The sequence below is a fragment of the Ambystoma mexicanum genome, chromosome 3q (genome assembly GCF_040938575.1).
Source record: "Ambystoma mexicanum isolate Mex_15411 chromosome 3q, UKY_AmexF1_1, whole genome shotgun sequence".
NCBI classification, from domain to species: Eukaryota; Metazoa; Chordata; class Amphibia; order Caudata; family Ambystomatidae; genus Ambystoma; species Ambystoma mexicanum.
In genome coordinates this window covers 50,807,207-50,823,788 of record NC_090926.1, presented here as the reverse complement: position 1 = coordinate 50,823,788, position 16,582 = coordinate 50,807,207, and the positions used below count along the sequence as shown (strand labels likewise).

Sequence of the window (16,582 nt, the reverse complement as noted above, 5' to 3'; positions counted from 1 at the left end):
AGGCCTTTAAGAAATTGGGAAATCAAAGGAATCTTAAAGTAAGAACATTCTTCAGACAAGCGCTTGAAGATGGACAGCGCAGCTAGGTAACCTTTAATGGTACCCACTTGAAGGCCCCTGTGGGCCAAAGAAAGCAAGAAAGGCAAAACCATGGGAATGGAACACTGAAAAGGATCAACATTTTGTCCTCTGCACCAGTCGCAGAACTTCCAGCAACCGTACAGTGATTTGGTTCCTGGCCGAAAGCAACACCTCCATCACGTCACCCGGGAGGTCCCAATCCTTATACCTCAACCTTTCAGATACCAAGCGTGAAGGCTGAGGGTAATGACCTCCGGATGGAGAACCCCCAACCCCCTTGCGCGTGCACGAAAGCAGATCTTCTCGTTAGGGAAGACGGTGTGGAGTGCAGATTGATATTTCTAGAAGGTCCGAGTACCACACTCTACTGGCCCAATCTGGAGCAATGAGGATCATGTGGGATCCGAACCTCCATAACCTCCTTAACACTTGAAGATTGACAGGGACTGGAGGAAACTCGTACAGTAGTGGCAATGACCAATCCACCACAAATGCGTCTCCTAAGGCTCCTCTCGGAGGAAATTCTCTTGAGCAGAAGCTCTCGAACTTCCAGATGGCACTGGTGGAGAAGAGATCCACTTGTGGGGTTCCCCAAAGGGCGAAGATCTCCAGAAGACTTCCTGAGCCAACTCCCACTCGTGAGAGATCATGCTCTGCCTGCTCAGAGCGTCCACCGCGGCATTGTTTTCTCCAGCCAGATGAACTGCCGAGAGTGACATTTCCTGCTGAATTGCCCAGAACCAGAGCTGCATTGCCTCTCTGCACAACGGGAGTGACCCTACCCCCACCCCCTTTTTTTGTTGAGGTAATGCATGGCCACTGTGTTGTCCGTCATGATCACAATGTTTTTCCCCCCGCACAGATGGCAAAAAAGTCAGCTCTAACAGGTTGATGTTGAGTTTGGACTCAGACGGAGACCAGCAACCGCTGGTGGTCAAGTCCTTGGCATGAGCTCCCCATCCTGTGAGGGAAGCGTCCATCACTAAAGTCATCTCCGGCCATGGTTGCCAAAACAGCTCACCCTTCATCAGGTTCCCCTCGTTGGCCCACCACAGAAGATCCTGGGAGACCAAGAGTCGAATCTGAACGGGATCCGACATCTTGCCCGAGAACTGCGACCACTGCATCTTGAGGACCCATTACAGAGACCTCATCCTCAGCCTGTCTTCTGGCACCAGAAAAATGCAGGATGTCATGAGGCCGAGCAACCTTAAGAATTTTAAAGCCGGGAGACTATGGGCATCTTGAAACTTGTTCACCATCTGCACAATGTGATGAGTCCTTACTTTGAGATGCAAGCACTTCCAAGAATGTGTCCAACACAGCCCCGATGTATTGGAGCTGTTGGGAAGGTGTCATATGTGACCGCTTGAAATTTGAGGGAGAAGCCCAGCTTGTGGAGGGAGTGGCAGGTGAGCCAATGCTTGCTCGGGAGAGCGCGCACAGATCAGCCAGTCGTGCTGGTAGGGGTAGACGTGAATCCCCCCCCCTCCCCCGAGATACGCTGCCACCACCACCACCATTAGCTTGGCGAAGACCCCTAGGGTACAGGTCTATACGAATGGCAGGACCCGAAACAAAGTGTGAGTCACCAGCCACAAACCTGAGGGACTTCCTGTGTTTGGGATGAATCGGCACATGAAAGTAAGCATCCTGTAGGCCCAGTGACACCAACCAATCCTGAAGTTGAAGGGCCTGGAGGACTTGAGAAAGAGTAACCATCTTGAACTTGTCCTTCCTGAGAAGTTTGTTCAACCAATACAAATCCAGGATGGGTCCCAATCCTCCGACTTTCTTTGGAATCAAAAAATATGGGAATACCAACCTTTGCTCTTCTCCGCTACAAGCACCAGTTCTATAGCGCCTTTCTCTAGCAGGGTCAAGATTGCCTGCACAAGGAGCAGATCTGGAAGTTTCAAAGAGATTCCCCTGTGGATTCTCGTGAGGCCACTGAAGGAAGCGAAGGCAGTAGCCGTGGGGTATTCTTTTCAGAACCCACGCATCCGAAGTAATGGCTCGCCATTCGAGATGCTGAGACAGTCTGCCCCCAACCAGCGAACAATGGGACATGGCCTCATGACTGTTTAGGAGTGGCTGCGGCAGCGCCTGAAGGTAAAGAGGCAGCTATCTATTTCCCCGACCACCACAGGTACTTTTAAGCTGACCCCTTTGGCTGGCGGCTCCTCTTGTTCTACCAAAGGAATAGTAATGAAAAGAACCTCCCCTCCACTGCTGTCCCCTAGGACGAAAAGGCAGAGGTTGACGCACAGCTGCGCTGAAAGACTTAGCAGCAGCTTTTGAGGTCTGCAACCTCTCAAGGCTCTCGTCAGCCTTGCTGCCAAACAAATGCGCGCCATCAAAGGGTATTTTCAAAAGACAGGCTTGCACATCCGGAGTAAAACCCGACTTCCGCAACCACGCAAATCTGCGTCTAACGGTGCTCGCAGCCATGGACCGGCTAACACTGTCGGCCGTGTCCAAACCAGACTGAAGGGATTCACACATGGCATCCTTGCCATCTTGCACAAGAGCAAGGAACCCATCCCTTTCTTGCCGTTCGGGAATATGCTCAGCCGCAAGAGAAACAATTTCACAGAGTGTGTGAAAATCTTGCCAAGGCACAAGTGGAGTTGGCCGATGTCAACGCCATACTCCCCGCAGAAAACACCTTGCATGCCCATCCGTGGAAGAGTTTGGCGTCCCTATCAGGAGGATGGTAGGAGTACACCGCCTGCCTTGAGGTGGCCGTAGCCGCCTGAACTATCCAAACTCTCGGGAGTGGAGTGAGATGAAAGATAGATGAGGTCGCTAACGGAAGGGCAGTATTTTTTGGTTAACGATTTGTTAACAGCCGGAGAGATTCTGTTGCCAAGCAGCTGCCACCCTTTTCTGTAAAAGGCATATGAAAAGTTAATACTGTGTTAGAAGACGGACCTTCATCTAAAATGTCAGTCAGATCATACTGTACAAAAGCTTCAGGAGGACTGGACCAGCACTGATACTCCGTAACCCTAGCCATGAGCCTCCTGTAGGACGCCTCAGCATGAGCCTCCTTTTGTGAGGAGAGACATGTACGAGAGGGATTTTCATGGTTTGTGAATGGAGAAATATGAAGATGGTGTACTGCAAGCAGACAGAAGAAGGCCATGATATAGATAGGCCGAATTGTCACATTGACAAAGAACACGACCAGAACAGGGAGTGAAAGTACATGCAAACAGACTTTGAGGCATTGCTCATATTTAGAAATGCTGACAGAGACAAAAAGGCATTTTGGCTTAGAGAGCTGTGTAACCATGGCTACGTATACGTCATTGGACAGTATAATGGAGAGAACAGAGAAAGGGGAGTTCTCTAGTTGTTGGAGATGAGGGTTTGGGGTAGTTGCTGCTCTGCTGGTCTGCTCTATGGGATGTTGGTGGAGATGCAGTTCTTAGATGATGGATGTTTGGCGGTAGCATAGGAGAGACTTTGGCAGTTCGGAAGCTTGGGGAAGCATTCTGGCGAGAGGAGGGATCGATGAGCTTGGCAGAGGCTTGAGGCAGTTCAAGTGACCAGACTTGGCTAGATTGGAGAAGGGGGGTATTGCTGAAAAAAATGACGTGTGCATGGGGGAATTAGAACAGTCACTCACAAAGAGCTTTGGGTTTGGGAAAGGGGAAATCAGACGGGGATTGTCTGAAGGAGAGAGAGAGAGTGAAGTATGGTGTGGAATGGAGAGGAATGCTGAATGCTGGCACTTGCCATATGTATATTGCATTAGACACGATAGATCCAGCTAATCACAGGCTTGCATTAGAAGCCTGTAAGGCTTCTAGTTATTCACTGCATGGTAGATTTGCACCAAAAATACAAAAGGTGCAAATTTGAGATTTGCATAGTTTTACTAGTGTGTGCATCATGCATTATGTATGAATAAATGTATTGTTATAATTGAATCAATTCATGTGTTTTCTTTGTGTCTTATGTTATTGTGTCCATAGGAGTAAGATAGGAGTATGTTGCATAGCACAGGAGTAAGTAATCTAGGAGTAAAACAGTGCACATAGGCCCACAAAAGCAGGGGGGGGGACATAATGATCCACAGCCCCCTAGGAGATTGTCTAAGACTGGTGCATGGTCGCCCAAGCGGGGCTAGACCATGTTAGGATTTGTTTTACATGCTCACAAAATGGCTCCTGTAACGCGGGACTTCACTAATGCTGACTGATCACAAGGAACTGAGGGTTCCACTTATCGATTTTGCAGCAGTCGAAGTTTGAACATCATGTGCAGCTGTGTTTTGTTTTCTGTTAGTTCGTCTGGGGAATAGATTTTTATGTTTTATGTTTTGTCTGTCTTGGGGATGTTATGAATTAGAGCATGCTTCGTCCACAATGTTGTTCATCGTAGGAAGAGGGAAGCAATTGTCTGACTAACTTTGAATCCGGAATTGAATTTGGAATTGATCTATAGCAGTATTTCATGACTGGCAATTTTTGGGAATAAATGTACATTTATTTAGCCGAGCTAGAGAAACAGTTTTTTCTTGAAGACGCTTGTGGTATTTTGCCTGTTTGGACATCAGCGGAGACTGACACTTTTTGGGGAAATCTGACCTTTGTTTTGGACTCCTATTGGTTGAAATTTGTGTGTACAGTTTTGTCAAGTTGACAACTGTATCTGCAGGTTTAGAGAAGTATTGGAACTTGTTTTTTTGAAACTCACTTCAGTGTCGTGAGGTTTGTAATTAAAACTGCAACATGAGCTCATTTTTTAATGATTTGAAAGCAATAAGAAATCGGCTTAGAAATATGCTTGAGGCCTGGGACAAAGTAGTTTCACCGGCACCAACCATATTGAAAGTGAATAGTGAAATAGCAGGAACAGGCACGAGTCCATATATTGGTGACTTGCGAGCAGTAATATATCGTCTCAGACATGTAATTAAAGACTGGGAAATGTCCCAGCAGAAGCTTTAGTAGCAGACCCATTGAAACATTTTTAAACAGCAATGATGGACGGGAACAAAGTTCTTAGAAAAATGAATATTGTACATTGGGAGAAAGAGTTACCTCAGAATTGTACAGAAATAGTGTGACCCAGAAAGCAGTTTGTTCCACTGATAGGGCAGCAATAAATGGAGATTGCAGCAACAGCTGAACAACAAATTGAACAGATTGAACGAGGGGTTTGCCATGAAATAGGACATGAAGAGAGTGCATAGAGGGATTGCGTATGAAGATTTGCATTGTGAAACTATTATTGGAGACACCTTTGCATGGAAACAGTTATGTGCATGGAGGCACTTATGTGAACATTTTTTTATTTGAATAGAAATAGCATTTGTAATGGCATTGTTTGCAGGAATGATAACAGTATTTTGCCTATGTTAGAGTCAGAATGGTTTTGTTTTGTCTAATGACATAAAAACTTGGATAGCATTGAAGGAGAACGTTAATAGAGTTAATTGTGCTAAAATTGGATGGTTTGAGATCAATTATTGCTGAAATTTGAGTTTGAATGAGTGTATGGAGAGAAAGTTTGTTGACATTAGACAGACATCGCGCAGACTGTTTATTTGAGAAGGAATGTTTGAATCTGAATTGTATTGCACATGTGGGAGGCTGTGTCTGTTTGAATGAAATATGTTTGTTTTTTCAACATGGAGTGATTAACCATCATGAATATTTAATGTTGAAAGGGGAATGTGTGGCTAGAATACATGGAAATGACACAGAAAGCAATGTAGAACATGGAGTGCAATTGTATGGGAGGAATGCAGATGTGCAATTTTTGAATGTGTATTTTTTGGCGTATGTGAAATTGGCTGTTTTGTTTTGAGAAAGATCGCAATGGAGGCAGGAGGAATGCATCATGAAGGCACTGGTTAGACTGATACACTACAACTGATATTGCAAGACACAGAAACCAGCATTGATGTCTATTGAGAGACATGGGGAGTTTAGAACTAGCTATGTGCAGCAGTGCACAGAGAAAATGCTGTTTTGTTTTTGGCTTTGATTACATCTGAACCTGATTGAAGACTGATACTTGCACTTTTTGTTTTCTTTGCATGACATCTGGAGAAGACACCTTCACCAGCCCGAGATTGCATTGATGACAGACCAGATTGCAAAGCATGAATTGACCAGACCATGATTGGCAGCAGCACGATGATTGACAGCAGCATGACCAGAATGATGGACTGACCAGACCAGATTGACCAGACCGTGATGAAACTATGACTTTGCATGGCTGTTTTGAAGCAGCACCAAAAAGAGACTGGCTTGTGTCACCTTGTGATGTGACACCATATGACTTTTGCTACGCTTTGCAGCAGCACTTTTGGGGAATGCCGACCGACCGACCGATTTGAGGCCTTAGGGTGTGGCTGTGCCTATGGATGTGCTCCGAGAATGTACCCAGAAAACCTGCTTGCTACCCGAATTTCCTGGCATGACAACTATTGCCATGGAAACTGAAGATCGTGACTGACTGTACAGAGATACTACACCTTGCAGCATTCTGTGCCAAGAGAGAGGGAAAGAGCAGAGACACGTTCAGCAAAGAGAATTCGTTTGTGGGCTGTGTTGTAATATGCAGCGAGAAGAGAATCCATTTGGAATGCCTTATCTTGTGCACCAGAACCAGACAAGTTTGGGCCAGAGTAGAAAGAGAGAAATGCAGGAATGAGCAGGAAGACGCGCTCTGAAAGTATTTGAATTTGTGATGCTGTCTACGTTTGAGAAGCAGTAAAGCTTTGTCTCTTGAGTGAAAGAGCATCGAGACCATGGTGCTTTGAAAGTTGCACTTGCATTCAATGTTGGCTGGTCCCTCATTTGAAGAGCAGGGACTGGCATGGCAAGAACTGGCATGGCATGGCAACAGCATGACCTGGCAAGGAAGAAGAGAATTTGAAGCTGGAGTTTGGCCTATGGAGAAGGGCCACTGTACATGGAATTGCCACTGGAGAGTTGCCCTCTGCATTGTTTTGCAAACACTCTGAATGAGTGCCACGTGAATGCATTGTGCATCAGTGCTTAGTTTCGCCTTTGTTCCCAAATTTGAATGAAGTGGGAATGGAGGCCTAATATGAGCTGTATCAAATTGAAAGTTCTGACATGCGGTTTTCCCGGTGCTACCATTGAAAAATGAAGGACCAAGGTGATCACCCCATGGGACAATTGATGCTTGCTCCTGCCTTTTTGGAGCTCTGTGCAAAAATCTGCTAACGTTTGTTGCGGTGGAGAACTTTAACATTGAAAACCTTTGCAGAACACATATGCTCGCTGTGACACATTTGCATACCCATTTGTGAACACTCAACGTTGACACACTTTGACATTCCTTGGCTGAGAAAAAGCATTAGAACTGGATTTGTACCGAGTTGGAATACAACTGATTTGATCACAGACTGAAGTGCAGTGAGAACCTGAAAATAACTTGGACTGGAATGTAAATGAATTAGCCTGTATGACCAATACACTGCTATGTATACACTGAAAAAAACGACATCTGAAACGATCTTTGACACCTGTGAAAGTGACACTTATTTTGTGCTTGACACATTGAAACTGAAAACACCTGAATCCACGGTACACATGCATTGATTTTATGCATTGCATTTTCGTTTTGAAATATCTGCTTGTAGAGACACTTTCACACTTTTGACTTGACTTTTTGCTAATGAGAAATTTGAATATGCTATTCTGAATTCTGACACATTTTTAGCTTGCCACTGATAAACCTTAAAAATGCAAGCATTTCACTCTTTTTTTGCATTTTTAAATAGAATGTTTTTTCCCATTGCAATTTTGCCTGCTTTAGCATGCCACATTGCTATGTCATGTTTTGACAAATAGTTAGAATGATTATGTAATAAGAGGAGAGATTGTAGAACCTGATAGAATGGAAAGGCCGGGTTTGTCATTACAGAACCATTATCCAGTAAGGAATCATTGCATCATGTTTAGTTAACCATCATATATTCTGATTAGTACATGAAATATTAACATTATTCTATAAGCAAATGCTACATATATGTGGCAGAATATTGTGGTTAGTATGAGGCCTGTTAAGTGCCATTTAGAGGCCTAATCAGCCTTAGGGGGGGAGGGGGGGAGAGAAAGACTAAGAGAAAAGGTGGAGGCAGCACCATGGGCTCTGCAGGGAGTGTTTTTGCATGGTGAGAGGGAGAGTGCTTTTGTGAGACGAGACATGTACAAGAGGGATTTTCATGGTTTGTGAATTGAGAAACATGAAGATGGTGTATTGCAGGCAGACAGAAAGCCATGATATAGATAGGCCGAAATGTCACATTGACAAAGAACACGACCAGAACACAGAGTGAAAGTACATGCAAACAGACTTTTAGGCATTGCTCATATTTAGAAATGCTGACGGAGACAAAGAGGCATTTTGACTTGGAGAGACGAGTGTAACCATGGCTATGTATACGTCATTGGACAGTATAATGGAGAGAACAGAGAAAGGGGAGTTCTCTAGTGGTTGGAGAGGAGGATTTGGGGTAGATGCTACTCTGCTGGTCTGCTCCATGGGATGTTGTTGGAGATGTAGTTCTGAGATTGAGTGAGCTGCTCTTTGATGATGGAAGAGAGATGTTTGGCAGTGGCATAGGAGAGACTTTGGGAGTTCGGAAGTTGGGGAAGTATTCTGACGAGAGGAGAGATCGATGAGCTTGGCAGAGGCTTGAGGCAGTTCAAGTGACCAGACTTGGCTAGATTGGAGAAGGGGAGTATTGCTGAAAAAAAAGACGTGTGCCTGGGGAAATTAGAACAGTCACTCACAAAGAGCTTTCAGTTTGGGAAAGGGGAAATCAGACATGGATTGTCTGAAAGAGAGAGAGAGAAGTATGGTGTGGAATGGAGACGAATGCTGAATGCTGGCACTTGCCATATGTATATTGCATTAGACACCGATATTAGACCCAATAGATCCAGCTAATCGCAGGCTTGCATTAGAAGCCTGTAAGGCTTTGTTATTCACTGCATGGTAGATTTGCACCAAAAGTATAACGGTACAAATTTGGGTGTTCATCATGCATTGTTATGTATGAATAAATGTATTCTATTCTTATAATTGAATCGATTCTTGCGTTTTCTTTGTGTTTTATGTTATTGTGTCCATGGGAGTAAGATAGGAGTATGTTGCATAGCATAGGAGTAAGTAATCTAGGAGTAACAGTGCATATAGGCCCTGAGATACAAAAGCAGGGGGGTATAGTGATCCACAACCCCCTAGGAGATTGTCTAAGACTGGTGCATGGTCGCCCAAGCGGGGCTAGACCACGTTAGGATTTGTTTTACGCTCTCACACCTGTGCCACTGCACTGAGGGTACTGTGCGACAGAAAAAAAAAGAGGATGCCTATACAGTTTTCTAAAACTCCATAACCAAAAGAAAAACACAGAAAACAAACAGAATTAAAAAGTAGAGTCCCAAAGTTCAGCAAAAGAGATGGGGGTTGAGGGGGTCTCTAAGGTAGAGAGGAATTAGCACATTTTGAGAATTTCTCCCCAACAGTCCTCAAAACATCCTAGGGTTGAACTGTACAAGATTGAGGCCGTTTGGTCTGAATCTAAAGAGTTCTGTCTTACTATACACCAGACTACTAGCATGTATTGCACTGGTAAATAATACATTTGCAAATTCCATTTCTCCTAAGGGTGGAAGCGCATGTGTTTTGTAAAGTTGCGTCACAATATTTACCAGTGATTTGTATATGCTTTTTGGGTAAACTAAAGACATGTACTGAGAGGCCTTTAAATCATTGGGGATTGGATGAGTAGAAATTCGCTCCTGCTGAATGGCGACAAAACTGAAGTGCTAGTGGTGGCCCTCCATCTGCAGCTGCCCAATGGAACCCTATGCTTAGGCCTCCATCTCTAGGACATTTTCCCACCTCTGTTTCAGTCGTGAAGTCTCCTGTAGTTAAAATGTCTGCCACCCTTTCAGCTGCTAAGCAGATTAGTGTGGTGTGCCAACAAGGCAATTTTAGTTAAACATCTGGAGGAAGGTTCTGTCTTTTATATCCACGCAATTTCAGGCACTCAGCTGTGGCTCCTCTAGTGCTTTCCACCCTGGACTACCGCAATGCACTTTACCCGAGACACCCTGCTTAACTCATCCACTGGGTTCAGGTTCTTCAGTACTCAGCATCCAGGGCAGCTTTTCTGGCTCTCGATTATTCTCATGTTACTTCTACCCTCCCTCCATCTGATCCCTCATCTCTCTGCCTGGTTCACCGTGCCCATTATAGCAGGGGTGTGGAATATCAGCAATAGAAATTCTGTCACAATGCCCCCTCCGGGCCCTGCGTTCAGCCGAGGCCTGCCTAGTTGTAAACCCTTGCGCCAAGTATGGACATATTGACGGTCAAGCGTTTTCCATGGTTGCCGCTAAAATTTAGAATTCCCTCCTCATGCCACTCCGCACCACCTTTCCTTTAGGCATTCTTTGAAAACTTCATTGTTCTGACCTCATCTTCTGGTAGCGCTTCTTTCCAGAGCTACTTAGTGCAATCTTTGCCATGGGCATCTTTGCGCGAAACATAACTATACATACGGTCTAACTTGTATTGCTTGTGTTGCTCTGTGTGTACTTATTGTAGCCCTAGACCACTCACACCCTTTTTATAGTAAGCCTTGCCGCTCTGCTACCTAACCTTGATATTGTTTGGCCAACAGTCTTCTGATTTTGGAATACCATCATAACCCAGGTGAACATGGTTTCCTTTGACATTCTCAATGAAGATACAGATGGGAACATGTTAAAATGGAGATCGCCTGCATGGTGCAGGAAAGCCCTGATAGACAGTTTACTACAGTCTACGATTTAATTAAAAAAACTGTTGGTGCAAAATCTATTTTAGAACTCATGCACTTTTCCTTTCATAAATTCACACCAAATGGTAGATATGACCCCATACATCACTATTAAAACCAGGCATTCAAAACACTATAGCAGAGTTAAGACAGCTGCAGAGTCCTGCTTAGATTGGCACAGTGTGAAACACTTACTCCCATGCAACCAACTCTCCTTTAAAACGAGGCAGACTTCATGTCTATATATACCTGTGAAATGAATCCTCTGGGTACCTTCCCACCTGCTGCAGATTGGGCCTTGCCCTGGGTGTTGCGCCTCTCACTGCTGGCACGGTAGGACTCCACCTCTCGCCGTGATCGGTCCAGCTGAGCCCGTAAACTCTGAATCTGAAAACCAGGAGAACACACTATGGATTTCTATGCTTTTATAGACATTTTATAGGCAGTATCTCCAAATAGCTCATGTGCACATCAATAATTATATTTGCAGATATACACAAAAAGGGGCTGACCTCGGACTCCTACATTTACAAAGAGCCTCCACCAACACCTTGAGCGTTCTCAACACAGCTTCGCCGGCTGTGCTAAACGCTTACAGGAGTATTAGAAGAGACCTTGTTGGGGCCTGAAGAATGCACAGATATATACAGACCAGTTGGGGGTGTAGTTGAGTTCAGAGACATAAGGAATGCACAGGAACCCTGGGGTGCAAGACAGAGTTCCTCCCCCATACCTCCATAGGTTTTAACAGGTATAAGGTCCTTGCCCTACCCCCTCCTGGACTGTGATAGTGGAGTTCTGGTCAAAGATCATCCGATTGGCTTCCCCCAAGGTGGTTGGATTGAGAGAGTCTTCCAAGAACTTTACTTTCATTATCCTCCAACTTTAAGACACTTAAAGCCTGCTGGCTTAACCAACACCTGCTCAGACACTTTGAGAGTCTCCTAGCTACCTATAAATGAACTGTACTGATTTGTGACTAATGGCACATGGCCCTATCTTTTGTAGCTATGGAAGGACTTGTATACTGTCTTACTTCCACAAGGCTGTGTTCCAACTTCTTTACATATTAGTTATCCAATTTGGTTCTTCCTTACCTTGCTCTTTATTTAATTGCTTTGCTACACTAGTTACGTGAATTGCACAAAAGTAAGGTGTTCATGCTCTGTAGCCGGAGCACCCCAAAAGTAAATATGTACATAAAATAACGGTTTTGTGCGATACTTACCTATGGTTTTTCATAGCTAAGGGTTTGATAAAGGCCTAAATAAATCATTGTAGTTCCTTGCTGCTCATTCACACTACCCCGAAAGGGGCTTGGCTAAATTTAGTATTAAACAGCCAACAATAGTAGACTTTTAATACACACCAATGTTCCTTTTAAGAGAGAAAAAAAACACTACGTAATGTACATAGATCACACAATAAATATGTAGCAGTTAAGAATCAGATTAAAAAATACTTTAAATGTTTTTGATAAGTTTCCAAAATCTCAAATAAATGCAAGCATTGTTACCACTCAAATTCCAAATGTTGTCAGTGCTGTCCGTCATACAAGCAAAAGCCAGCGGCCACTAAATGTTTAGTCTTCAGGAGGTTCAGGGAGGGACGTTTCAGCAGTAGATGTTTTACGCTTTCCACCAGCTATTCTCCACACAACCTACAAAACCCTTCTTACTTTAGGATCCCAAGCCACGCTACTGGCCACGCTCCTGTTACTTCCAGTTGTAGTGGTGTTAACTTTGATTTTCAGATATTCCCACAGCGAATTGCCTAAATAGGTAATAATGTAATTAGGCGTTGATACTCGTTGCTCAATATAGTTAACATCACAGAAAGACTTAGTGGCCAAAACATAAAATTGATCCCTGCAATGAGTAACCAAGGTTTCTCCAGCATGGGTCTAGCATGGATTCACATGCTCATGAATAGTCCTTGTCGGGCCAGGAATCTCGGTAAAAGAAAAACCAGTTTCACTTTCACTTACAAACTGTCTTTCTCCTATAAACCAATCACTGAGCTCTGGGTCATACTGCCCCCAGCCAATGACTGCCCTCTCCCTAAGCCCCATCTCTGGCAGTCATCTTCAGATTTGGTAGCACGTAAAGTGGCAGTATGACCAAGAAGTGCCGCAGAGGGCCAGGAGGGAGGGTTCGCATGTGAATCCATGCCAGACCCATGCTGGATAAAAATAGTTACAGGTAAGCAACTTGTTCCTTCTCCAGTATGGGGTCTGGCATGGATTCACATGCTCATGAATAAGGAATACAAAGCAGTACAACATTACACAACCACTAGCAGTGGAAAGGCTCAACAGACGCAAAAACCTCCAGAGCAGGCTCACCTTCAAGCGAACAGGTTGCATAGCCCTGCTTGGCAGACCCTGGACTCCTCTGGAATCCATGTCAACGCAGTAGAATCATGTGAATGTGGGCGTGGACCTCCACGTAGCAGCCCTGCAGATATCCAGCAGGGGCACACCAGACAGGAACGCCGTCGTTGCAGCAATCTCTCTGGTGGAATGGGCTCTCTGAAGGCCGTGCAGCGGTCGGTTTGCCAACCGGTGACAGTGTGTGATACAGCCGGAGAGCCACCTGGAGATGAAGTCTTGGATAAGGCCTTCCCATTGTTCACAGGACCAAAGTTCACGAATAGTTGAGGTCTTCCGGCAACTCTGCGTGTGTGCCACATAGAACTTCAGCGTTTGAGCCACATCCAGCGAGTGCAAAGTTCTTTCCGTCGGCGACTAAGGTTTTGGAAAAACACAGGCAACACCAAGGGCTCGTTGAATTCCAACTGAACCTTTGGCATGAAGAAGGGGTGCATGCACAGCACCACCCTCGTGTCGTGAAAAGTCAGATAAGGCTGCTTGCAGCAAAGGGCCTGGATCTCACCTACCCTCCTGGCAGAGGCGATGGCTGCTAGAAAAACAGTCTTCCACAAAAGAAACAAGAGGGGCCCGATGCATAGGCTCAAAGGGAGCCCCCATGAGCCTGGTCCGCACCACGTTGAGTTCCCACGCAGGGGCAGGGGCCTTCACCGGCAGGAACGTTCAAAACAGTCCTTTGAGGAACTCACTGATGAGACAGCGGGACCAAAGAGAAGACCGTCCTGGAGACCTGGTGTAGCGGGAGATAGCGGCCAGATGCACCGATACAGGCGTGTGCCAGCCGTGCCTTGGCCAAGAACAACAAGTATGGCAGAATCTTCAGGGCGGTGACCCTCAGAGGGTTGATCTTCTGCGACTGGCACCACAGAGTGACACGCTTCCACTTGTGTCTGTAGCACTTAAAAGTCGACAACGCTCTAGCATTGGCAAGGACCTCCCTGCAGTCCGCCGGCAATTCGTATCCTCTGAACTCTAAGGCTGCAGGAGCCAAGCCTTCAGGTTCAGCGATCCTGGGTTGTGATGCAGGATTGCGCCGCCTCTGGTATGCAGATCCGCGACCACTGGCTGCTTGACTGGAGGAGACATCGACAGGCTGAGAAGGTCCGGGTACCAAATCTGCCTCGACCACGCCGGGGCGACGAGAATCATCCCGCATCAGCACAGTGAGTTGATGACTAGCAGTAGGAGAGGGAACGTGTACAGAAACAGGCCTTCCCACTGAAACGCGTCCCCATGCTCCTCAGCTGGTCTAACCTGCTGCCAAATTTCGGGTGTTCGGAATTCATTGCTGTCGCCAAAAGATCGATCTGGGGCTTGCCCCATCTGAGGAAGAGGCTGTCAACTTGATCCTGTCGAAGCTCCAACTCGTGGCAAGAGCGCAGCTCCCTGCTGAGGGAGTCAACGATTGTGTACTTGTCCCCCACCAGGAGGAAAGGAATGAGGTCCCACCCCCTCCCCCGCTTCCTGATGTAGAACATCATTGTTCTTTGTCCATGACACTACAAGTGAGCTCCATTGCATCCTCAGCAGCATTCACCACAAAAATCATTAATGCAGTCAAACCTTACTCAACCACAAACCGCATCGCAATAGCCAGAGCTACAGTTGGGGCGAAACTAGAATATTGCAATGCCCTACTCCTGGGTACTTCCTCCAAAAACCTCCATAGATTACAAGTTACCCAAAACAATGCCCTCAGAGCTGCACTGAGCATCCCTAAAAGGGAACATCCTTCACAGGCAAGAATACATGAACACTGGCTTCCAGTTAAGGAGCGCATCTGTTAGGCAAAGTTTGTGTGCATTACCCTTTGGGACCACTACACACAACTAGGACTACAGGTGTAAGCAAAACCAACCTTTGGTACAAGTCTGTACTACACAGTTTTGTGGTAGTGTTGCTGTGCAGTCAGGCTTATCTCAAGAGGGAATGTGAGATGTAAGGATGTTACAGAGGCCTATAATTACAAGTATTCAAATAGACTCTTATACTCAAGGTTTCTTGGTAAAACACTTATTAATTTATTACACAGTCAGTTATAAAACATTCACTAGAAGGAGGCAATCTATATCACACAAAAATATACTTCAGTACTTCACAATATCAGGTTCTGATGCATTTAAACTACTTTGAAGGAGTAGCAAAATGGCATTCAGAGCATTTGAAGTAGGAGCAAAAAGGCACAAGTTAATAAAACGAACATTACAGTTACTCTTAAACGGTGCAAATAGTTTGAGGTCCCTAGAGCTGTTGATTCAATGCAATAGGTTAGGCCAAAGTCAATGGGCTAAAGTCTTCTATAGGATAAAGCCGTTCTGGAAGTTAAATGGAAAAGTCGTTGGCAAAGTTCTCAGAAGTAGTTTGTAAGGAACAAGTTACTTACCTGTAACTGTTGTTCTCCAGCATGGGTCTGGCATGGATTCACATGCTCATGAATATTCCCCGTCGTCAGGCTGGGAATCATCGGTAAAGAAAAAAATCAGTATCAGTTTCGTTGCTGATCTGTCTTTCTTATTAGTAACCAATCACTGGTCTCTGGGTCATACTGCCCCCAGCCAATGACTGCCCTCTCCCTAAGCCCCGCCTCTGGCAGCCATCCTCAGATTTGGTAGCACGCCAAGTGGCAGTATGACCAAGTGAAGAGCCGCAGAGGTGTAGGTGGGAGGGTTCGCATGTGAATCCATGCCAGACCCATGCTGGAGAACAACAGTTACAGGTAAGTAACTTGTTCCTTCTCCAGCATGGGCTCTGGCATGGATTCACATGCTCATGAATAAAAGAATACATAGCAGTATACACATGCACAACCACGGGAGGTGGCAACAGGCTCAACATTAAGCAATACAACAACTCAACATTAACCATCTCTTACCTCCTCACCAGGCTCACCTTAAGCGAACATGTTGCGCAGCACTGCTTGGCCGACCCTGGACTCCTCCCTGGAGTCCCGATCGATGCAGTAGAATCTTGTGAAGTTGTGCGTCGACCTCCACGTAGCAGCCCTGCAGATGTCCAGCAGGGGCACACCAGACAGGAACGCCGTGGTAGCAGCGATCGCTCTGGTCGAATGGGTTCTCGGACGGCCGGGCAGCGGTCGGTTTACCAACCAGTGACAATGCATGATGCAGCCGGAGAGCCATCTGGAAATGGAAGTCTTCGAGAGAGCCTTCCCTTGATTCACAGACCCAAAGTTCACAAACAGTTGTGACGTCTTCCGAAAACTCTTCGTGCGGTCCACGTAGAACTTCAGCGCTCTAGCTACATCCAGCGAGTGCAAAGTCCTCTCA

The 16,582-nt window shown here is 45.7% G+C and overlaps 1 protein-coding gene across 4 annotated transcripts in view; it reads right to left on the bottom strand.

Moving 5' to 3' along the window:
* The window catches only part of TRIOBP (TRIO and F-actin binding protein), a 996,124-nt gene that overhangs the window by 144,624 nt on the left and 834,918 nt on the right, over positions 1 to 16,582 (bottom strand). For all 4 annotated transcript variants that reach the window (XM_069653056.1, XM_069653053.1, XM_069653054.1 and 1 more), the window contains one exon: positions 11,156 to 11,293. In XM_069653056.1, coding sequence (XP_069509157.1) covers positions 11,156 to 11,293 — 138 coding nt within the window. The remainder of the gene's footprint in view (positions 1 to 11,155; positions 11,294 to 16,582) is intronic.